General features: G+C 42.3%; 1 protein-coding gene and 1 pseudogene across 1 annotated transcript; one reads left to right on the top strand and one right to left on the bottom strand.

Moving 5' to 3' along the window:
• The first annotated feature begins 332 nt into the window (after window positions 1-332).
• On the top strand, window positions 333-5771 carry LOC135541709 (guanylate cyclase soluble subunit beta-2-like; annotated as a pseudogene).
• Window positions 5772-23608: 17837 nt separating this feature from the next.
• Window positions 23609-25579, bottom strand: LOC135541708 (putative potassium channel regulatory protein). The gene is made up of 2 exons (XM_064968019.1): window positions 24351-25579; window positions 23609-23864 (listed from the first exon to the last, which is right to left on the bottom strand). Exons 1-2 carry the CDS (start codon window positions 24926-24928, stop codon window positions 23609-23611), a joined length of 834 nt encoding a protein of 277 aa, XP_064824091.1. The 5' UTR covers window positions 24929-25579.
• Between the last annotated feature and the right edge of the window lie 322 nt (window positions 25580-25901).

Below are 25901 nucleotides of genomic sequence, written 5' to 3'. Positions count from 1 at the left end.
CCAAAGACTGAAATGCGTTATTTACTTCAAATACACCATATTCCTGTTCATCTCACATGCAGCCTGCAACATTGACCTGGACACTATTTCAGGACCATGGACAAGGACTTCCAACCAATTAAAGTTCAGGCAGCTGTGTGTGTTCTATACTACTGATATACTGACCTACAAAACATTAGAAACACATTCCTACTATTGAGTTGCACCCCCTTTTGCCTTTATAACAGGCTCAATTTGTCGGGGTATGGACTCTACAAGGTGTCGAAAGCGTTCTACAGGGATGCTGGTCCATGTTGACTCCATACTTCCCACAGTGGTGTTAAATTGGCTAGATGTCCTTCTGGGAGTGGACCATTCCTGATACAGATGGTAAACAGTTGAGTGTGAAAAACCCAGCAGCGTTACAGTTCTTGACACAAACCGGTGTGCCTGGCACCTACTACCATCTCCCATTCAGATAAATCTTTTGTCTTGCCCATTCAGCCTCTGAATGGCACACATGCAGAATCCATGTCTCAATTATCTCCAGGCTTAAAACCCCTTCTTTAACTTGTCTCCTCCCCTTCATCTACACTGATTGAAGTGGATTTAACAGATGACATCAATAAAAGAACATGGCTTTCTCCTGGATTCACTTGATCATTTTATGTAATGTTTTGTACACTCATTGTATATTGTATCCATGGGAGGTTGGTGGCACCTTAATTGGGGAAGACAGGCTTGTGGTAATTGCTGGAGCGGAATATAAAATACATCAAACGTGTGGTTTCTATGTGTTTGATGCCATTCCATTCACTCCGTTCCAGACATTATGAGCCGTCCTCCCCTCAACAGCCTCCACTGATTTTATCAACTACCAAGAGAAAGAATACACATTGCGAAAAATAAAATAATTTGAAAAATTGAAGACAGGATTCATGCAACAAGAAGATGGGACTGGATGCCCTGCAATGTCTAATTCTCACCATATGGTGGAAGAATAATTCCATCGTGTGTGTGTGTGTGTGTGTGTGAGTGAGAGAGGAGTTAGGGGTTCTGTACATAGAGAGTACAAACCAGGAGGACGAGGACAGAGAGATACCAGAGAGATGGTGAGTACCAAGATGTCTTTGTTGATTTTAACATCAAGTCATTCTAGTTTTGCCTTTGACAACTATGATATCTCATATCGCTCTCTTCTTGTTCGCTGTTTGTGTTCGCAGTACGGATTCATAAATACCTGTCGGAAATCTCATTGGTCATTGAGAAATTTGGTGAAGAAACATGGGAGAAACTGAGGTCTGGTGTTTTGTGTACTAAGTAAATGTTGATGTAAATTTGAAATGATTCAGGACATGAGTATGCCAATTCTCTCTATCTCTTCAGGACCCTAGCAGAGGTCCAGGACACGTTCATGACTTATGAGATATACGATGATGTCATTACTCTGCGTCTGGTGCAGGAGGCATGTACTATGCTGGGTAAGTACCAGTCTCTAAGTTCTTTAGAATTCTATAACAGTGTTTCATCTTGAACCAGAAACACAGGTCAGTGCTTTTGATACCCTTATATCAGTGGTTAGGAGTGTCTACCTCCTCGGGGAAGGCCAGGTGTTAACAACGTCACTGCTGAGGCCCCCCAAGTGAGGTCAGGTGTTGACAACGTCCCTGCTGAGGCCCTCGAGGTGTGGCACAGGTGACCCAAGTGTGTTCCAGGTGTCCTGTACCTGAGGGGTCACCCCAGAGCCTGTGGACATGACATGGTGTCAGGGTTAGAATTACGTGACAGTCCACAAACCCAAACTAAGCGGAGAGATAGGCACCATTTAGTTTGACGGTTGATGATGATATAGTGATGACAAGGATGATGATGTGGTGGTGTTGTGGCCACAGACATGCCTTCTGAGGTGGTGCTGAAGCTTTTCGGGGAGTACTTCTTCAGCTTCTGTAAGATGGCGGGGTACGACACCATGCTGCGTACGCTAGGGGGGACCTGGTGAAATTCATTGAGATCCTGGATGCTCTTCACAGCTACCTGGCTCTCTCCTACCAGGAGACCTTGTCTTTACGGCCTCTACAATGGGTAATCTATTATGTATTTCAATCCATTAGAGCCCAGATTTAAAATGTAAAAAATATTATGTATGCAATAAATATCCTTCTTCCAGGAGATGAACGCTCCCTCGTTCCGTGTGGAGAAGAACGATGATGGGAGGATGTTGCTTCATTACTACTCGGACAGGAAAGGCCTATATCACATTGTGCCAGGTACGGTAATCATCCATACCTAAAGTGTACCTTTAATCTAAGGAGGTTATCTCTTTTCTCTCTGTGCAGGCATCATTGAGGCGGTGGCCAAAGACTTCTTTGACAGCGAAGTGAGCATGACCATCCTTAACCAAGTCAAAGAAGAGGAGGACGAGCGCATAGGGAAGAAAGAACATGTGGTCTTCCTGGTGTCTCAGAGGAGCTGAGGGTCAAAGAGGGATTTCCGGCCCCAAAGAGAGATCAAGAAGGTAACCAAGGAGGATGAGGAGATTGATAGGAGGGTTGAGACATTTATTTTTAATTTAAATTTGTCATGATTCAAAACAAGAGTCAAGTAGCAGTGTTTAAGTATTATATGTTTATAATTAAATGAAAGTAGAATGAGGTCTAGAGGGTTAAATAATAAGAGCAAAGTAGTCTACACCCAGCAAACACTGTGGCCTCCAGGGGTTCAGTGTGAGATCTCTGGTGTATTCCACTGTTCTGGTAACAGCATCAGGCAGAGGCATTGGAGAGGATGAGAGCCAGGTGTGCCAGTCTGCCCCACTGCCCTGCTGGGAAAAGATCACGCTGGGACATGGTTAGGAGCATTGTCATGTTTGGAAAAGGTTGGGCACTTTCTTTCCTTTAAGTGTTCACTCCAAAATCAAAGTTTGTTGAACGCTATCATGTTGATATGAGTACATCTAATGAGAACGCTTGAGAAGCTTCTGTCACCCCCCCCCCCCTCCACAGACAACCTTCTGAAATCATTCTCACCCTGCTACCCAGATAAACTGTGGATGGAGGAACAAGCATTCTGCAATGCCTTCCCTTTCCACATTGTCTTTGATAAACAGGTAAGGCAACTTGTATATTTCTAAGTTTATGCAAAACAATAATTAAGCAGCTATTAGTCCTATTGGTACATTGTTACCAGTACTCTTCTCTATGTGTGCCCAGCTCAAGGTGAAGCAGACTGGGATTAACATCCAGAAGTTTGTCCCTGGGCTCCAGACGATGGACAGCCGTCTGGATGAGTACTTCAGCATTGTCCATCCACAGGTGACCTTCAACATCGAGAGCATCAGGAAGTTCATCAACAGCCAGTTTGTCCTGAAGACCAGACGGGAGATGGTGCCGCTGGCCTCTCAGCATCAGTCCATGCTCAAACTCAGAGGTTCAATCAAACTCCCCTTCTCTGATCCGATGTCTGATTGTGCAGGTAGGCTCTGCATTGTGTCCATGGTATGACTGAATAACTCCCCTGTACCCAGGTCAGATGATGTGGATGGAGTCTCTGGGCTGTATGGTGTACCTGTGCTCTCCGAAGCTGCGCAGCCTGCAGGAGTTGGAGGAGAGGGGTCTGCACATCTCCGACATCTCCCAGCACGACACCACCCGGGACCTCATCCTGCTTAACCAACAGTGTCTGGCCGAGATGGAGCTGTCCAATCAGCTGGAGCGCAAAAAGGCACATACATCTCTCCTTCTTTGTCCATTTCTCATCTCACTGTTTTCTCATCCTCTTTGTCTATAATTTTGTAATTTCATAGGAGGAGCTGAGGATCCTCTCACGGCACCTCGAGGCGGAGAAGAAGAAGACGAGATTCTGCTCTACGCCATGTTGCCTTGCCACGTAGCCAACCAGCTGAAGGTGGGCAAGAGGGTGGAAGCAGGTACAATGGCAATGTCTGCCAAATTCCATATCTACCTGGTCCTCCAGACAGGGCCAGCATATCTGCTGCCTTTTTATTTTGTTCTACTCTTCAAATGAGCTAGAAGACCTGTGTAATGAAAAGTGTGGCCGTTACAAACATCTCTGCTTCCCCTTTCTCCCTCTATTTCAGGTGAGTTCCAGGTGTGCACCATCCTGTTCAGTGATGTGGTCACCTTCACCAATATCTGCGCTGCCTGCGAGCCCATCCAGATCGTCAACATGCTCAACTCCATGTACTCCAAGTTCGACCGCCTTACCAGCATCCATGACGTGTACAAGGTATACAGAGAGAAAGAGAGAGGTACATAAAGGGGTAAATGAAAGGTTGACTGAAGGAGAGGAGATAAGGGAAGGAAAATTCTTTCAGCTATTGAGATGCAGCCAACCTTTCAATGAGTGCTATGTACGCCTCGGCTCTTCCAGGTGGAGACTATTGGAGACGCCTACATGGTGGTGGGTGGGGTTCCCATTCCAGCTGACAGCCATGCAGAGGGGGTGGCCAACTTTGCCCTGGGTATGCGTATCGCTGCCCGGGAGGTGACCATCGCTATCACTGGGCAACCCATCCAGGTGACTTTATAGTCCAAAATTAGCTGCTCTTTAATGAAACTATGGAATTGTGATTTGAAGTGGCTGTGTGTGTGTGTGTGTGTGTGTGTGTGTGTGTGTGTGTGTGTGTGTGTGTGTGTGTGTGTGTGTGTGTGTACCAGATTCGGGTGGGTCTGCACACAGGTCCAGTGCTAGCTGGTGTGGTAGCGGACAAGATGCCTCGATACTGCCTGTTTGGAGATACGGTCAACACTGCCTCCCGCATGGAGAGTCACAGAGTGCCTGACCACATACACCTCAGCCCCTTCACATACAGGTAGTGCCAACATGGCTCCCATTCAGATTTGCCAATAAAGTTGGCCGAATAACTTAGGTATAGTTAGAGAGAATCAGAACCAATAACTATCTGCAGTACGCTGGAAGATAAGGGCTTTGACATCCTGGAAAGAGGCGAGATCCAGGTGAAGGGGAAAGGCCTGATGACCACCTACTTCCTGCTGCAGAACCTGTGTGTGTCTGAGGACACCATCATGGCCAGAGGGACAGGAGAGCCCTGCGTGTACAGAGACAACCAGCAGGGGGCGGGAGAGCGAGAGAGGTGAGGCAATTTGGGTTTGTTCGAATTGCTAGCTTGTAGGGAGGAAAAAAAGGTTATTAAACAACTAAATGTGTTTATTATTGGACAAATTATACAGCATTCATGACATATCAGAAGATATGAAAGATTAATTTTCATATGATACAGCCAGATAAAGGAGTCCTTCTTGTCCCATTTAGACACAGACGAACCAGACTGTGAGAAAAGAGGAAACGAATGGCCAAACCATGGCATCTGCTTCTTCTTCCAATGACCTCACCAACGAAGACACACCTTTTCTGGGAGACACTACACCATTTCAAAAGGGCCACCTCAACTATGTGAACTTACGATTCTGCCAACTGCTCTAAGTATGTGGAGTTGGACTCCATTTGGAAGCACATCATTTGAAAATCACCATATTTGGTAGTGAGTGGAAACACCAACTTGGCCAACTTGATACTTCACATTTATACATCCGGTGAAATATCTGTCTCATTGTTCTATCTGTGCCTCTACTCTCTCCACCTAGGTAAGCATAGAGCTGAGGAACATCTGTGTGCGCATGGCATTGAGGGTCTCTGACTGTCAGAAGACCTGGGACCTTAGTGATCTGCAGGACTGTTTAAAAGCCATGGAGGACATCAACATGGACCATCCCGTGGCCAATCAGACATCACGCTTGAAGAGATATGCATGAGCTTCCCTGAAATCTGAATAGCTAATATCTCACTTTACTTAATCTCAGGATTGATAGCCTACTGTTTACTTGAATGTATTTTTAAATAATTTATTTGATTTAAAATTATTGGAGGTGCAACTATTTAGGCCTCCTTTGTAAAAAGGAATGTTAGAAGAAATGATACTGGGACAAAAATGTGTGTTATGCAAAGTGTTTTATACACATCCTCCTTAAAGGCCTGAAGTTTCTGTCAGTTTGAAAAACCTACCAGGAATCCCAGTTCCCAACAGTTGTGTACTGTAGACCTGCCCATGGTGGGTTGGCCTTTCCTAAGTCTAATTATGTTTCATTGGGTAAGTTCCCAACAGTTGTGTACTGTAGACCTGCCCATTGTGGGTTGGCCTTTCCTAAGTATAATTATGTTTCATTGCGTAATAAACATTGATTGAATCGTTGTATGAAGTTGTTACTTCACAATATCGTGGATATATGTTTAGATCTGACCTTTAATACAAGGTGTGACTAAAAGGGCTATGTGGATGAATGAGAAGCATGGGGCATGCCCGCACATTACAGCTGTTGTCACGCTATTTATCAAGGATGGCGCTATTTATCAAGGAAGTAGTTCCAATCCATTATCTCAGTATTTTGTGCTCGCCCAGCACTGAAGTACCTGATTCAACTAATTTAATATACATCAAGCCCTATAGCCTTTGTTTAGACTTTGTGGATCCCAGGACCGGGATTGGAGATCACTGCTCTTAAGAAATAGTGGTTCTTAAAAGGCTACAAGTTGTGAAAATGTTTTATAGTTAGACAGGTTTTCTTATAGTACTACATACTCCTACTGTAGCTAGATACTGCATTAAAGTAAGTTAGTCAACAGCCCTATCAAATACAGTTGTGAACACGAGTTCTAATATCTGATCGGCCGTTTCTGGGTGGACTCCATTACACGGGCACATACAGAACTCTAAGCTTGTGACACATCCTGTTCTCAGGGTCTCAGACAGTCCTAGACGACTGAGTCAGGAGTCAGGGCTCGGGTCAGGGCCGACCATGTGGTGCGTGGGTGTCTAGAGCAGTCTGCAGTCTGGCTTTAGAGGTTGTCCCAGGATGTATGGACCCCCATCCCACTCGTTCCACTCTAGCATGTCTCCATTGTTTCCTAGGAGTTCTAGATAAAGTGCAAGATGATTCATTCAATAATTAATTCATCCATTGAGTCATTGTCTGTAATCTGAATTTCATTTATTACCAGTTGTGGCTAATTGAAGACAATGTAGCCTCGCAGGTAGCCTAGTGGTTAAGAGTTTTGGGCCAGTAACCAAAAGATTGCTGGTTTGAATCCCCGAGCCATCAACAGTGCGAACAATGTGCCCTTGAGCAAAGCACTTAACCCTAATTGCTCCTGTAAATCTCTCTGGTTATTAAGAGTGTCTGCTAAATGACGTTAATGTTCTGTGTATGTGTGTTGTCTTTATGTACACTATGTATTTGACTAATAGGTAATGACAACCCTCTGAACTCTGATCTAGTCTTTACTGCAACTCTGGAAGTATTACAAAAAGGATCCTTTCTTTTCAAATGATATTCTCTAAACCCTGCACCTCTATGGAGTGATGTGATGTGTGTATACTGTGTCTATGTCCATTTGAATGGTTCCAGACAGCACCTGTGTGATAGCGGGAGAGCCATGCAGTGACTCACCATTGTGGGAAAACTGTAGGCTCAAGAATCTGTCCCACAGCAGCATAGGACTGTGGAGGTGCTAGACAGTGGGAGGTAGGTAGGTGGTGGTCAGAGGGAATTTCCCCCCTTGGTCTGATATGGGTCTAGGTAGGCCCTGACCGCTGTTTGGACCTGTAACATGGTCTGTTTTGGTAGTTCAGTGTTAGCACTGTAAATCACATAGAGGGTTGTTGAAACGTCCTTGCAGTATCGGTACCGTTATCGAGTCTAGCTGAGTGAAATCCCCGGGAAGAGAGTCACCGACTGACAGACAAGTCACGAGTCACCTTCTCATCTCCTGGGGTGGGAAGGGTGATGTCATGGCTTAGATGTTGGTCGCCATGGTTTCTGCACACAGAGCGTATAGGTGTGTGTGTGTGTGTGTGTGTGTGTGTGTGTGTATAAATGTATGCGTGGGTGGGGAATTGACTAGTGGGTTTTCGTCCATGTCATTCTTGCAGGGTGACTTTGGCATGTGTGAATATGTGACTGATTGGGATCTGCTCTTTACCCCACAGAAGCAGTCCAAGAAATTACGTGCCTGCTTCTTGTGTACCCTCCAGAGAGACTTAATAATGATTTGATTTATAACCCAGAGATGGTCATTTGATCAGCCGCACACCCCAACCCCTCAGGTCTCTCTCCCATTCCTCCATCACTCTTCTAAGGCACCGTTCACAAAGGTACCCAATTCAGATTTGTTTTTCTCACTAATTGGTCTTTTGACTAATCAGAGCAGCTCTGAAAAAGAGCTGATGTGAAAATATCTGGTTTGATTGGTCAAAAGACCAATTAGTGCAAAAAATACCAGAATTGGGTTGTCTCTCAATTCAATTCAAAGGGCTCCATCTCTTCATCTCTCTCTCTCTCTCCCTCCATCTCTCTCTCCATCTCTTTCCATCTCTCTCTCATCTCATCTCTTTCACTCACTCTCTCCCTCCATCTCTCTCTCATCATCTCTCTTTCCACCTCTCTCTTTCATCTAGCTCTCTCTTTCCATCTCTCTCTCTCATCTCTCTCCCTATCTCTAGCTGGAGGGTAGTAAGGCTAGTACAGAGTCAGTGTACACTTTTAGGAAGGAATCACATTCATTCTCATTAGATCTGGATTATTGCAGATTTTAAGGAATAACATTAATTCTCATTAGATCTAGATTATGTCAAATGGAAGGAATCACATTCATTCTCATTAAGTCTTGTTCATGTCATATGGAAGGAATCACATTCATTCTCATTAAGTCTTGATCATGTCATATGGAAGGAATCACATTCATTCTCATTAAGTCTTGATCATGTCATATGGGAGGAATCACATTCATTCTCATTAAGTCTTGATCATGTCATATGGAAGGAATCACATTCATTCTCATTAAGTCTTGATCATGTCAAATGGAAGGAATCACATTCATTCTCATTAGATCTTCATCATGTCAGATGGAAGGAATCACATTCATTCTCATTAGATCTTGATCATGTCATATGGAAGGAATCACATTCATTCTCATTAAGTCTTGATCATGTCAGATGGAAGTGGACGGAGCATGACAGCATCCATAAAACCCAAACCGCCTCCAGGCTTCATGATGACCTCATACAGATACAGAACACCCCGATGCCATCAGTCTGTCAGTCTCACCTTCAGTTATTGAGGGGCAGGGCCGGCTCTAGCCTTTTGCGGGCCGGGCCCTAAGCGAGATTTGGTAAGTATTAGATTTAATTTCTTGCAATTCTACACATTTTGCCATGGGTGTAGAGAAAATGTTGCAGTTTTATAACAGATTACCTGCAATTCTACCCATTTGCCATGGGGCAGAGAGAAAACATAGCATTTTTATGACAAATTTCATGCAATTCTACCCATTTCCCATGGAGTGGAAGGAAATGGTTGCAGTTTTAAAGCAAATTTCCTCCAATTCCACAATTATCACGCTAACATGATTTCTGAGTGAGAATGACTAACAAAATGAATGGGGCCTCCTGGAGGTCAGGGCCCATGGGGACGTGCCCTGTGTCCCCAGTCGGTATTCGGCCATGACTTACTACAAGTTCAGATACCATTCAAATCATTGTTAGCTGACATGACTAATGGAGTGACTGACATACAGTAGCAAGAGGAAAAACTGCTGATGCACAACTACATTTCCAAATTGCACCTGCTGTATTCTAGTATTCTAAGTATATTCAATAGTAAGTGGAGACCCCGGGGGCCCTAAGCAACCGCTTATGTCCCTTATCGCTTAGGACTTTGGCCCTGTTGAGGGGAAACGTCTAATGAACATGAAACAGCTAGAGACGGTACATTTAGATGAGGATTTAGAATAGACTACAAGGGAATCAGTCAAGTTTCACTGGGGGGGTTTTCCGTTTGTGGTAGTGTATTAACAGCAGTAGTTCCTTATGTTTAGTTGAATACACTGCCATTGCCAGCCAGGCAAAACTTTAGAACTCTTATAGCACTTTGTTTTCCCAAAGCAACTGCAAGATCAGATCCCTGCCTTGAAAGAACTCCCAGCCCAGGTTTCTAGGGACTCACTGGTCTCAGTCTTTGTTTAGTCTACTACTGCACAACAGACAAAACACACCACTGGGGACGAGATGATGAGACGATCACTCGTCACTTCACTTCTGACCTCTCAGCTCTCTCAACACTGTCTTTACCAACCGATACTGAGCCTAGTATCTGTGTTGACATGACAACGGTATACGCTTACAAGAGATTTCCATGTCAACGGATGAATATGTGACAAGAAGCCTCAATGTGTATCTCTGTGTTTAAAAATCCAGCAACGGTCGCTTAAGGTCGCTGCAATCATGAACCTTTGTTGCAATCATGATTTTTGTGTGACTTTACAACATATAAGGGTTTCTATGCTGACCCCAAAGACATCTGTGACACAGGAGACCAGACCCTGTCCACCAGTTGGAAAACTCACTCACTGCACTACAATGCCTGTCACACAATCCAAGTTTCCAATCAGAGTGATTGATAACCTTGTCTATACCAATCACCCTGAGGGGCTCATTGTCTCATTCAGCAGATTAAAAGTCAGTGAGATGATACATTTTCTTATCACTCAGTCAGTCTGCAAAGCGATGATATCATCCTATAGAATGAGTGGAATAAATGCTATGACAATATAGGTCCAGTATTCATCACATTAGCTCTACAATATACACTCGTGGCTCATCTTCTGTTTTGATAAGCATTGAATTGCTTCAGAACACCCATATTGATTTGAAAAGCATGTTGAACTGTTGTAAAAGGAACCAATGAAATGTTTGACTGGGGAATAAAAGAGCAGCCATCCAGGGAGATAATCAATGTCAGTTCTCTCAGTCTGAGACGTGATGATGTCACCCTGTTCTGTAGAGTGCAGTGGGAAGGATAAACTGAGGCAGACTGATAGACGGTATTTATCTCTTTAGCTGTTTTTAGACTCATGAATCATTTCAGACTCTGGGGATCAGGGTGAAATACAGGGGCATTCCCATTAAAACCTCAGACCTCAAAAGAACCTTCAAATGCATACACACACACACATACGCAGATGCACACACACACACACAAACACATGTTTTTTTAGGTCAAACTGAGTACATGTGTATGAAGCCCAGCTTGGGACATCATACCAACACTACTACCCTATATTAGCAGATAAACATTATTCCTTCTCTTTGTCTGCCACAGACTGACTGTATTTTCTCTCCCAGTGTGTTTGTCACAAAGGATGCTCATTTAGACATTCACAGTATATACACCAGGGAGGGGTGAGTTAAACTAATTTAGATAACAGTGCTAACTAAACACGCTTAATTGTACCATATATATACTGAACAAAAATATAAACGCAACATGAAAAATATTGGTCCCATGTTTCACGAGCTGAAATAAAAGATCCCAGAAATGTTTCATACGCACAAAAGCTTATTCCTCTCAAACTTTGCCAAGAGAATCCATCCACCTGACAGGTGTGACATATCAAGAAGCTGATTAAACAGCATGATCATTACACAGGTGCCTCTTGTGACCAGATCCTGAGGACCATTTGTTTAAGGTATCTATGACCAACAGATGCCTATCTGTATTCCCAGTCAAGTGAAATCCATAGATTAGGTCCCTCCCCAATTTTTTCTCAATTCACTGATTTCCTCGTATGAACTGTAACTCAGTAAAATTGTTACATGTTGCGTTTACATTTTAGTTCAGTATATTTGGGCGAGGACATTCCTGGGATGCTTTGTGGCTCTGTGTCATCACACCAGGAGCAGTTAATTGTTGGGAATGACCTCATCATAATGCTGAGGTGATTGTGTTCCTGTTTGACTGTCTTACGTTCTTGCGGTCAGGAACGTAAGACAGTCAGTAATGAATTCCGAGGTTGAGGAATAAATGGAGAAATACAGGCTTAAAGCCCCAGACTGCGACACAAATGGAGACAGTCGGAATGAACGGCAGGATGTGTGGGTCATGTTTCATTAGACATTGCAGGTTAGTATGACTCACTGAGACCCCAATAACCACTCATACACACATGGGCACACACACACACACACACACACAACACAACACACATACCACTGATATACAGACAGGGTATTGTGACCTGTTGCTCTTAGGTGACGTGAGACTTAACCAGTAACATGTCTTCCAAGAGGCCCAGACGTCTAACTGATTTTATTTTATATGTGGCTGTTTGCTAACAGTGTCGTATTCTAGGTTTGTAATTTCTGCAAGTCGTAATTGCGGTTGAGAACCGTTTATGTAAGAAGAGACATGGAAGAGTTTGTGGAAAACAATAATTATCGAGGCAGTTTGTAAAATGTAGCGTGAGATAGTTCATCTAACAAGGCCCATCTTTGATGATGTTCTCTCCTTAAAGTAACTGTTCAGTGTTTCCAGATTTCTATGCAATATGACCTAAAATGAACTACAATATGAGTGAAATCGTTTTCCTTTCAAACAATTGTAATGAAGTATGTTAAAAGATTTATGTGTTTGAGTGGTGTGGGCGTACCCCAACAACAGAAATGTGTGGGCGAATACCGATCATTAAAAATATTTACGTGAGTAAACCATTGATTGGCCGGCTCAGCCAATGAGCCAACATGACATCATGTTCTATGAGGAAATAGCAAGCATTTTTTTTAAATGTTCTGTTTGAGATACAAGTTTGAGGTGGAGTTTTTGAAGTGTTTTTCCTCCAATTTATGCTTTGGCCACAAATACGAGTATAGGAAAAGTCAACAACATTATTTGGGTATGAGTTAACAGAATATGAACTTTTATAAGTTTGATTTTCACTCCACAGTTACTAAGGAACTAAGCTAAGGAAACATGGAAACCTTAATGTACTGTAACCAACCAAGCCTTTTGGAAATGTGCTGAGGGCTTATGTCAGCATTCATTTAGTTTTTTGGTTGTAAGTCACAAATTGACGCTGGCCTGTTTTTCCAAAGGAAATATCAAAGGAAATGTGTTCTGTTCTTTCAAAATAAGGATGTTGTTCAGTACTACAAGTCACAGGTCACATACATTTGATCCATCATGAAACAAAATAAAAAAGAATGGAAATAGTTCCACAAATGACTGCCAGTTCTACAAAACATTTACTGTAAAGGTTGTGGGTCAGAAAAACATACCAGTCTTTAGGTATGAGAGAGAAAATACCCCTGTGATGATTTACAGAATACCAGACATTCCATTCACGCTTTCCATTCATTCCTTGGCAGAATGTTGAGGCGACATTAAACACGGGCCCATCGTTACGAATGCACACACACACACACACACACACACACACACACACACACACACACACACACACACACACACACACACACACACACACACACACACACACACACACACACACACACACACACACACACACACACACACACTGGATCACCCTGCATTCTTTCCTAAAACTACAGTAGGCCATTCTTCCTGCCTATATTTGGTAGAGTGAAGAAGGGAATACCCTGTGATGACATCATGACTTTCTCCTGCCAAAGGGGAGCTTACAATCCAGAGGAGGACTTCGTAAAGTGAACTACATCTGTGTGTTTTTCCACCTGACATTCATTTGAATGGTTATCAATTCAAAGTTGCTTTTCCACTTAAATAAACCATGTTGATCTGTTAGTCAGAATGAAGCATGAAGCAGTGTATACTGCAGTATTATAGATTCGCCATGCATCTCAAGAAGACAGGTCATCGACCGTGCAGGGATGTTTTGGTGGGTTATTCTTTTAGCTCTGTCTTGGTCTTGGCAGGCATTTTCCACACTTCAGAGCTCCTAATGTAAACCTTGGTGGGTTTGAAAACAAACAAACAGCAAAGCCAGAGATTATAATCAGGGTGAATGTGGAGTTTAACAGCACTCAGATTCAACTGTTGTTTTTCTGGACACGCCCAATCCCAGAGGAATATAGTGATGCTGGCTCTTTTGTTGTGGGGTGGGTGGTGGGGAGGTTTGGAAAGCGGGGTTGTCTAGGGAAGTTTGTGGCCTGTCTGCCACTTTTTGGGGCACCGGCCAATGGAGCCGACCAAGGGCTGCCTGCCTTTCAATGCCAAAGAGTTTCCCCCTACACTCTGCTACCTGCCCTTTCTCACTTCTTGTCACAGATCTGGCTAAAACAAATAGGTGAATTGCAATATAGCCTCAGCTAGGTGGACCTATCGCTGACTTACTTGAAGGGAAGTGACGGAGAATAGAGGGCATAGGAGGAAAGGGAGCGACTTTCGGGATTGAGATGAGGCCCTGGGCTCTGAAAGTGAAGAGAGAGAGAGAGGGCTGTTATTTCCCTGGCGCCCACGGGACTGAGCGGTGTGAGGGAAGGAGGGAGGAAATGACGCCTGTCCTTTAATTAACTTCTACTACTACTACTTCATCCACTGGAAAGCAGCAGCAGCAGGCTGGCTGGCTGGGTACACAGATCAACAGAATATGGCTATAATAACATTGCTATGAATTTGGTTTATTTGCTATTTAAAAAGTACTTTAAACACATAAATTAACAATCATGTGGATTTTAGAACTGTGTACACTTCTATTGGTTCTATTTCTATATTTGGAGTTCCCAGCCTCTCTAACCGACTCTCAGGATAAAGACTCCCTTTGTTCTCTCACAGACATAAAGAGAGAGCGAGAAAAAATATGCAATTTTTTTAGGAGAATATAAAAAGGAAAGCCTCCCGTAGTTCCTCTCAGACAGCTACTGTCACGGCGCATTACTAGCTTTCCCTGAAGATGAAGACATCGGGCCAGCATCAGAGAGAGAGAGAGAGAGAGAGAAAGAGAGAGAGAGAAAGAGAGAGAGGTGGAGAGAGAGCGTCCACCTACGCCTCCATGTACAGTGAAGGATCCACTCATCCATGGTGTGAGTAGCTCTTCAGAGATATTGTAATAGAATGACTTCAAAGCTGCCTTGATCATATGGTTGCCTTTCCCTAGCCTTGGGGTAAACAAGTTAATTAGCTAACACCAAGTTAATAGGCCATGCCATTGAAGCCATTAAGATTAGTGGGCTTTACACAAGGTGTTAGGCAATGGAGAAATGTGGTAGTACAGTTATGTCGGTGGTTAAGAGACAGACACTTTGGGCTGTGGTGCACCTAAAGTGGTGGACAAGGGGGGCGATGATGACACTGCATGGTGAAGTCATTAAACATGACATCATTGTCTGGACAGCAGCCAGGAGAGATGGTAGGCTTTCATCTCTCTCTCTCTCTCTCTCTCTCTCTCTCTCTCTCTCTCTCTCTCTCTCTCTCTCTCTCTCTCTCTCTGTGCCCATTTCTCTTAAGACAACACAGACTACCTCTGTCAATCAGTCTCTATTTTCTGTCTTTCTTTCTAACTCTTTGTTTTCTCTCTCTTTCTTTCTTTTTACGTGTCTATTTTCGGTGTAGCCATTTACCTATCCAGGCTGCCTGACTGCTTCTACATTCAACAAGGAGTTGGCCCAAACAGAAATGGAAAATACTCTCAGGAAACCAGGCAAGCTACTATTCATACTTCTCCTCAATTCATACAAAGTGGGGTTCACCCCTGAGGGCAGATTGTGACTGTTGGGCCTCTGGACTGTGTTCAGAGTCACGCGATGGTGGCAATGGTCCGCTCCAGAGGCCAGTGGCCCACCTCTATTTATACAGAGCCCTGTTCTGGTGTGACGGCTGCTGTTGTCTGTGGCCGGACTCTCTGAATAACCAGCTTTCTCCTCTGTAGGACCACCATGCTAATAGGGAGCATGGGTTATAGGGGGACAGAGGGGCACTGTGGACTGGGTGCAAATGGAACACGCTAACAGAATGTTAGACTGACTCTCTTTCTCTTTCTGTCTCTTACACTCTCAATAAAGCTTTTTCTTTCTCTTATTATTCTCAACCACACTCTCTCCCTGTCTTTCTTTCACTTTCTGTCTCTGTCTCTTTCTCCCTCTCTCTCTCTCTCTCGCTCACATTCTCTCTCTCTCTCTCTCTCTCTCTCTCTCTCTGTCTCTCACATACTCTCTCTCTCTCTCTCTCTCTCTCTGTCTCTCACATACTCTCTCTCTCTGGCATGTTATCCTTCTTGGATGTCTGCCGACATACAGTATGGTTGCATAGGTTTTGATGTACAAACACACACACACGACTAATGCCACTAACGCGTGCCCAAACTTGCGCCATGTTTCAGATTACTTCGACAGGGTGGAGCGTTGGCTGAACGAGGGAATATTCCAGAAGTCAGAATTTCAGGCATTTGCTGTCGTTTGCTCCGGCACCTTGGTTATGCAGGCAGGGAGCAGCTGCTGTCATTACAGACACTGCACTGTGTGTGTGTGTGTGTGTGTGTGTGTGTGTGTGTGTGTGTGTGTGTGTGTGTGTGTGTGTGTGTGTGTGTGTGTGTGTGTGTGTGTGTGTGTGTGTGTGTGTGTGTGTGTGTGTGTGTGTGTGTGTGTGTGTGTGTGTGTGTGTGTGTGTGTGTGTGTGTGTGTCCTACCAATGGCTTGGGAGAAACACTCTTGCTGCATCAACCAGCCACTCCCACACAGGGAGGAATGGGAATAGGACGATGTTGACCCCAAGCCACTGATCTATGTGTTTTATAGAGTTTTTATTTACGTACATTTCTACATGAAGTAACAGAAAACTAGTACTGAAAAAACTCACCTCATTGGTCCATAAAAATGTACTCATAACAGAATACCTGCAGAATAACTACAGGTTTATAACCATAATTAAAACTAAGGTTTGGCTTGGACTACATAGATATGAGACTACTTTTAAAACCTGACGATGTTCTCAGTATCAACACACAGACACACGTTATTCCCCATATCGCCTCTCACAGCCCCACACTGCACTTGCTGGCCATTCCCCAAACTTAAAGAGTTAAGACCTGGTGACAACTTGTTCTGGCTTTATTTCTGTACATCGCGTTTGTCGGCCATATTTGTTTATGCTGTGGTGTCTGGTGATCACAACCCTGGATCTGGATTCTGTGTCCTGTCTTGTGTTGCATTGACGGGTTGGGCTACTGCTACTGCACAGATACTGTTAAGCCCAGTCCTAAAAGAATCTCTAGAACCTTCTCTCCCTACAGATGTAGGATCTTAAATGGATCAGCCTGTTGCAAGAGAACCTTCCTGTAATGCAGGGGGAATTTAAAACTTGTGGTGTATTTGAGGTTTAAAAAGTCTTCTGAAGTTTGTAATTTCCACTGTTAAATGTCGGTCTTGATTTTCCCTTCTAAAAAATGTATCAACCCCTACAAAAATGTATATTAATTATAATCCACATAATAATTCAAATGTCCTGGTGCTGCAGGATTATTTTCTGGCTCAATTTAAGATCCACGTCTGTAGTTCCACCCTATGGTGTTTGTAGATCTGAGGGAAGTGGATAGTTGTAAGCAACATGGTAAAAGTTACCAAAGTCCATTTGGAAGACTGTAATAAAATCCTTACTTTATTGCTTAAACCTATCCAGCCCCTTCATATCTGAAATCACTAAATGGGAAGGGGCCTATGGCTAGAGGATAGGTCTCAGTATGGAAAGGGATGGGGACTAGTGTAATCGAAGAGGGTAGCAACTAGTCCTTTATAAATAGTCAGGAAGCAAGCACACGTGGAATGATTGCTCAGAAATGCAGACAAACATTTAACCTGATGGGACATGAAGAAAGATAAAGATAGACAGAGAGAGATAAAGATAGACAGAGAGAGGGGTTGAGATGTGCACAGGGGATATAGGACACCTTTTGCTCCTGTGTTGTCTTGTCTCCATGGACTTTAGTCCACCATTTTTACCTCATCAGTTGCCATGTAGATATTGCTTATACAGAAATTAGCTTCATTGTCTTCTTTAGTTTTAATGAACTAATCTATACTGAACAAAAATATAAACAAAACATGTAAAGTGTTGATCCCATTTTTCATGAGCTGAAATAAAAGATCCCTGGATACCTCGAAATTGGGGAGAAAAAGAGAGAGAAAAAATAAATAAAATATATATGTTTTTATTTTTACATCCCTGTTAGTGAGCATTTCTCCTTTACTAAAGATAATCCATTAACCTGACAGGTGCGGCATATCAATAAGATGATTAAACAGCATGATCATTACACAGGTGCACCTTGTGCGGGGGACAATAAAAGACAACTCTAAAATGTGCGGTTTTGTCACACAACACAATGCCACAGATGTCTCGAGATTTGAGGGAGCGTGCAATTGGCATGCTGACTGCAGGAATGTCCACCAGAGCTGTACTGTAGCCAGAGAATGTAATGTTAATTTCTCTACCAACGTTGTTTTAGAGAATTTGGCAGTACAATCAACCGGCCTCACAACCGTTGACCACGTGTAACCACGCCAGCCCAGGACCTCCACATCCGGCTTCATCACTTGCAGGATTGTCTGAGGAGGGGGATGGGGGTGCTGAGTAATATTTCTGTCTGTTTGTGGGGAAAAACTCATTCTGATTGGCTGGGCCTGGCTCCCCAGTGGGTGGACCTGGCTCCCAAGTCGGGAGGGCCTATGCCCTCCCAGGCCACCCATGGCTGCGCCCCTGCCCAGTCATGTGAAATCCATAGATGAGGGCCTCATAAATTTACTTCAATTGACTGTTTTCCTTCTATGAACTGTAACTCAGTAAAATCTTTGAAATTGTTGCATGTTGCGTTTATATTTTTGTTTAGTATATACTATATTCATTCAGGGGATCCCCACTCTACCAATTCCACTGAAACATGGGCTTTCAGTTGTCCCTGTAAACTGGGTAAATTTGAACACCACCGAATGTAGGCTATGTTTGTTGATAGGATCCACTGTCATGTTTTCTTTCACTTATGGGACATCAACTGTTTCTGAGGTTGGCCTTTTGCAGACACTGTGGGTCTTCTGTTGCAATAGCAAACACGTCTGTCATCTCTGATGCCTTTTGTCGATACAGACACATCAGAGAAAGTGATGCAACAGTTTGTCTTTATGCCATGCTGTTACTGTACTTTGGTAACAATGTAGACAATTATTCAGCTGTAGTTGCAAGTGAGGTATAAGACAATTGTAAGAAAACTGGACGAATTTATGATTCAAATTCGTTCCATGTAAGAGTAAATAATATTAAACATGAATACAATCTTCGGTCGCACGAAGACGTCAGGTGTCACAGATTAATGCATGATTTAGTAATAGGCATGATATTTTACAGTATTTTATCCATAGACCTATAATGAAGATTTTGATAAATGAAAAACACCTTTGTAAGACCAATGTTCCATTACATAGGCCTCCGATACATTACATACATTATTTCAAGGATTAAAAGGGTTCATAGACTATAAACTATATAATGCATTCAAAATATTAGCTCATTGCTATTCAAATGAAGACGACAAATTCAGAGTTTTGTTTTCCAACACATTTTTCTTTTCGATAATCAGAATGGGCTATTCCAAGCAGAGTCGATGATCGTTTGTTGAGTAGCCTTACTATGTCTGACTGCAAATATTTTCGAAAACGAATTGTTTCTATTTGGTGTATATTCCTTTCAGAAAGACTTTCAGCCTATAGCTATAGCGTGTACATTAATTGAAAATTGAACTGTAATTAAACAAATTATGTTTTAATTGAACAACTAGCTAGACATGTACTACATGTTATGTAGCCTAAGTAGTGTGACATCAAAATGTAACATTAAAATAAATTATTTCAAATAAATTACTACACTAAGCCTGAAACTAAGCGTGAAAATGTATATAATTTACGACTAAAGACATGCACCTTCAAAATACACTATTTTGCTCTTACAATTTTGATCACAGAAAACGAGAAACAAAGTGATGATATTGAAAATGTGTGCTACATGAAACGAGAAGGATGTGGACAACAATGTAAAAATGTAAAAGATTAAGGCAATTCCACCAACAACACTTTCAACTGCTCATTCATTGTATGAAGCAACTTTAAAACAACATTATCAACGAATGGAATATTTCCATCATCATTGCAATGCAGTGCAGCCAGTATTAGTTGGCGTTGACGCGCGAGATACAATTCCCCACTCTCGGACCTTCGTTTATCCAACCACGCACAATTACGCCCCAAATAGTTCATAATATAGAGTTAAAGAAAAGGCCTGACAGCTCCTGACGACCAGCGGTGGAAAAAGTACTCAATTAGATACCTTAATGGAATATAACTCAAGTAAAAGTGAATATCACCCAGTAAAATACTACTTGAGAAAAAGTCTAAAGGTATTTGGTGTTAAATATACTTAAGTATCAAAAGTAAATGGAATTGCTCAAATGTACTTATTAAGTATCAAAAGTAAAAGTACAAGTATAAATAATTTCGACTTAAGCAAACCAGACGGCACAATCTTCCTTTTTTATTGGATAGCCAGGGGCACACTCCAACACTCAGTCATAATTTACGCATTTGTGTTTAGTGAGTCCGCCAGATCAGAGGCAGTAGGGATGACCAGGGATGTTCTCTTGGTAATTATGTGAATTTGACCATTCTTGTCGAAATGTAACGAATACTTTTGGGTGTCAGGGAAATGTATGGAGTTAAAAGTACATTATTATCTTAAGGAATGTAGTGAAGTAAAAGTAAAAATGTTCATAAATATAAATAGTGCAGTACATATACTGAAAAAAACGTCTTAAGTAGTACTTTCGAGTATTTTTACTTAAGTACTTTAAACCACTGCTGAAGACTATAGTCATCACTTAACCGAACTTCGAAAGGCGACTTCTTAACTCCCCGAGGCGCACGTCTTTGGAAGAGGGCTCGCCGATTAGGGTTTTATAGAGATGGGGGGTGGTGGTCGCGCTCTGTCTATATATAAAGTCGATGGAGGATGCGTTGATCTATTGGTTCGTGTGTATTAGCTCTTGTGTCGGCTGAGGTCAAGTGATCTCCCTTTTTTCTTCAAATGCTTTCGCCCCGCCTCCCTCGCAAAACTAGCGCTATGGGGTAGCCTATAAATAGGCTACTACAGTAGTAACAGTAGTAACAAAAGAATAGAACCTCCTTGAAGCGTGATGACCGGCTGGTTAAACTCACTGGAATATTATGTTGTTTCAATCTGCAGCTTCCTGTGCACATAGGTAAGAGTCTAAACGGGATCATTGGCTATAGGCTACAGTCTCCAGGTGTCATACGCGCAGGTAAGTAGCACGATGTCTACTCATTTATTCTCACTCAGTCGGTCTGTAACATTCTTTTCGTGAGGTCGTTGCGTGACAGTTGTTGTGACCGTTATACTCACTTCAGTCGGTCTGTAACATTTTTTTTGTCAAATCGGTGTGTGCAGTTGTTGTTATGATCGCCGTGTGCGTTCCTCAATAAATACATAGCTTGAAATAGCCTACCTTAAAATATTAATAGATTTCATAAATTACAATTATACTATAGCCTGTACACTTCCTTATTTGTATTTGATTAACAGGTACATACTAATGCTTGATGTGGAGGGTCGACTGTTTACAATAACAATGACCTCGTGTAACAGACAGTAGACTCAGCCACTGGAGAAAAACAACTTTTGAGGCATCAACAACTAGATCAATTTAAAAACGGGTTACATCATCAACTGTAACCAATAAAAGGCGGGACTTCCGTTTCAATTGCGGCGAAGTTCTCCACATCAACTGCTGTTTTATCACTGCCAGACCCTAAGAAAATATGTAATAAGTGATAGAAATAAATATAAATGATTAAAAAAATATATTATTATATTAACAATGCATGGGCTTTGTTAAATGTGCTAAATTAACACTTTTGACTTTTACTTATTTCTGAAAGGATTGTTTGAGTTAGATGAATAATATTTTTATACAAAACACATGTCTCAGCTACCATTACACACTGTAACTAAGTTTCTATGACATACAGACGTTTACAGTTCAACGAGAGTGGCGGAAGTGAAATACCCCGTCAGCAGGGTTAAATATAACAGGCTGCAGGATTCAATGTAACACTCTTCAATTTTAAAAATAAGTGGTAATTGAAAAATGTTATGATTTGAAACTGATGTTTAGATGGAAATACACTAAGTTGACAAAAAAATATTTTGATTACATTTTTTTGGGCATGTCATATTGGCCAAAAACGATTTATCCAAAATTAATATAAGCATTCAAAAAGGTATTATCTTAGTTGTACTGGGAAACGTGATGTAAAGAAGTGAAATGTTATATCATTATGTGAATGTGTCTAAATACCATATAAAATACCAAATTATAAAATGTGTTTAATTTGACCCCCAATTACTCATTTGAGTCTTTTGAAAAAAATACTAGAATAATTATTGTCATCAACTAATCAAAAGATCTATTCTTACAGATACATTATATATGATTAGATACATGGGGAATGTTCCACTGGTCATTAAAAAATGGAGGCATCAAGACTATTCATGTTAGGCCTCAAAACACTTTTATTAGCACATTGAATAACAGCTTTCTAAGTGGTTTCCAATTTGTAGGTGTTACAACTGACCCTGTGCATACTACCACTTGTGCCATAAAGGCCCACACCTCATGGCAGAGGATGCAGCATGCTGTTATTGTTCCATGACCATACTATCCCAACCTCATTGGCTTTTCTTGTCTTGTTTCAGATAGAGGAGAACTCTAGCCATCCTTCATACCCAGCTGATGGGTATGTGTGAATGTGTTAGTGTAGATGTGTCAGGCCTTGCAGTGCTGAAGCAGCACAGAATGGTTTGTGGGTAATACAGGGATACAGGCTGTACTGTGCTGTTGCAGTAACGCCTGGAGAAACATGGAAAAAAAGTTTTGGAAGAGTGAAAGCAAAACACAAATAGTTCCACCTGCTAGGCTATGTCCTGGAGGGCCACGGTGTATGCAGCCTTTTGTTACAACCCAGCTCGAACACACCTGATTCCACTCATTGTGGTTTAAGACCACATTCAATTAAATCAGGTGTGCCGGAGCACAAGCCTGCATACACCATGGCCCTACAGGACCAGACTTGCCCAACCTGTGCTTACACCTATCCTATCCTCTCAGACCTATGATAAGTGTCTAAGGCAAGGGCTTGAGAGTTCAGCCTGGATACAAAGGAGGATGGCTGTGGTGTAATGTGCATGTCTGTGACAACGTGAGCGAAGCCTGGACATCCGAGGCTTGTGACCGCCATTCTGTGACTGGCTGCCTTGCTGTAGCAGCACGTAAATATTGGAGTTCACCACTGCTGAAGCCTCCAGTATTGACGGTGCTGTTGAAGCAAAGCATTGCCGTTCGACATCAGTCTATGGGCTACCTGGTTGAATAAAACAAAGGTTATTTTTTTCATTGTTTTATTTGTGTTCTTGATCAAATACATTCTCAATTCTATTTCAATTTAGAGAATTGTACTTTTGGAAATATACTTTAGGACACAGGAAATTGATGTCAAATAAAATATACTGTATAAATTGAGACTAATGGTGAGGTGAAGCATATTGACATTATGGCCCTCAACATTATTATCCTTTGTCGCCATCTGCTGGTCAATCCAGTCTGACTCGCAGAGAATGGATCCATCTCAATAGTCTGAAGTCCACTGATATTACAGAACTGGACATGGAAAGGGAACCACTTCCGACTTTTGAGATGCACCCTGACACTGAGTTCACTTTTTCTTTCCTTCACCAAGCTGGCTCTGTGTGTCCTGTCTTCTGAGATGTTCTGCTCTGGGGGTTTCACTCAGTACAACGATCTGGGTATTCCTGCTCCTTTCAAACATGTAGCATTCAGTCTTCTCCTCTTGGGAAACTGTTCTTGTGTCAATCAGGCGAAACCCATCCTTCAGAAGGGTGTCTACCAGCAGGCCCAGGACGTTGGTGCTGTTGAGAAGCTTTCTGTCATCCGGCTCAATAGTTACAAACCTGTAAGAGTAAAACGATGCAAGTTTGGTCTTTAAAAATTCTGCATAATATAGTTCTTTGAATAAACATACAAGAGTTATTAAGGATCCAGTGTTTCCCCTAACATTACACAGGTGAGTGCCTATACACCAGGCAGCTACCTGCTCCCCCCGGCTGCTCCCCCAATGGACAATCCCTCAGGGACATTCTACCTGCCCCAATGGACCTTTACCCTGCCCCCACCCCCCAATGGACATGTATTAGTGTTACAGTTGTAAATATGTACACATTTTAATTATTATTTGTATTGTTTCATTCACTAATCTTTTTGACCTGCACTGTTGGAGCTCGGAGCTTAAGAATTTCACTGTACCCAGCAATTACATCTGCAACTCTGTGCATGTGACTAATAAACTCATCATACAATATGGAGCCCTTGAGGAATTGGCCAATGGGAGACACTGAGATGGGTATAATAGCCTACGGGTGAGTGTAACTTCCCCTCACCTGGCAGAGAAGTCATCCCTGGCTAGTTGGTCAGTCCCACAGTGGAACACCATGTCGTGGTGAGAGGGTCTCTGGACCGGTACAGGATGAGGTGTGCTGGAGTTCTGAGGCAGGTGTGGGAAATTCCCATTCAGATTTGGATGTTCCACAAAAATGGATATCCTTCTCGCCAAAGCCTCCAGAGTTTTGTTGTTGGAGCAGAATATTTGGAAGAATCCGTGAGTTTCCTGGACAGAGAAGCGCAACTCTAGAACCTCAACTCTGGATCGATGGCTGTTCCTCTCAACCCAAAGTGCCAAAGGATGCAAACCATAGAACTGTGCTTCTTGAGCCAAGCCATTGTAGTCAGAGAATTCTGCTGGCAAGGTGATTTGACCTGTCCTCATATAATCCAGGATGTATTTAAAGAAAGTCCCATCTCTATCTACAAAAACTTGTCCACTGATAACTTTAAAATCTGCGTCTTTGCCATCCAGGATCCTAGCTATTCTTGAGTCTTGGTGTCTTCTGAGAGTTGACAGAGTAGTGGTGAATGTTTGACCTCCAATATTGAATGTTATTAAGTCCTGGGCACTCATGTTTAGATGACTGACAGTTTAAATCATTGCAGACAAGAATGGGTCTAAGGAGAGGAGTGGTATTCAGTGAACATATCCTGGCAACACCAACCGTAAACAAAACAAATTTCATGCTAGGTGAGTGCAGTCACATAACTTCAGTTGGAGAGGCTGGTGACAGTACAGAATGCTACCACTAGGGGCTAATATGAGCCACAAATTGAAATTGATCATTGAGCCCCAATGGAGTAAATTGAGTAATAAAACACAGGAGGTTGGAGGCACCTTAATTGGGGAGGACGGGCTTGTGGTTATGGCTGGAGCGGAAAAGTATCAAATACATGGTTACCATGTGTTTGATGCCATTCAATTCATTCCATTCCAGCCATAATTATGAGCTGTGCTCCCACCAGCGACCTCAAGTGGTACTAAAGTTACTAAATGGAGTACAGAGAGTTTGGCCCCCCCGGATGGTTGGTTTGGCTCCTGACAGTAGACATTGGTCTAAAGTTACATCTACATTCAACATGGGATTAGCATTATCCTTTTTTTGTTGCATTGTTTTGTATGCTTTAGCTTTGTGTCTCTTTTATTCAGTCTACCCTCCTGTCCGTTTAGTCCAATAAATGACAGTGAGTGGCACTTCATCTGAAAAAAAGAGGATGGGTAATATGTGAGCATATGTTTATGTAGTTTCCTCAAATTCAATGTGATAATGTTTATTTAGTTGTAGGTAATACATTAAAGCAATGCTAAACAAACTGTAATAGTGTTTTGATTGTTTTTCTGTTCAAATATTAGTGTAGCTACATGTGTGTGGATTAACAGTAAAGTCAATTAATTTCTTGTTTAATTTGTGAAGCATTGATCTTCAGTGATTCTTCATAATGAAGTCCTCCCTTTGGGCTCAAATCCAACCTATCTGTCAACAACAGCAAGCCGTGTAAAGTAGCCAGCCATAGCATAGTTGATTAGTAGCCAGCCATAGCATAGT

The sequence above is a fragment of the Oncorhynchus masou genome, chromosome 6 (assembly GCF_036934945.1).
Source record: "Oncorhynchus masou masou isolate Uvic2021 chromosome 6, UVic_Omas_1.1, whole genome shotgun sequence".
NCBI lineage: Eukaryota > Metazoa > Chordata > Actinopteri > Salmoniformes > Salmonidae > Oncorhynchus > Oncorhynchus masou.
The sequence above is the reverse complement of the archived record's forward strand: the minus strand, read 5'-3'. Positions and strand labels throughout refer to the sequence as shown.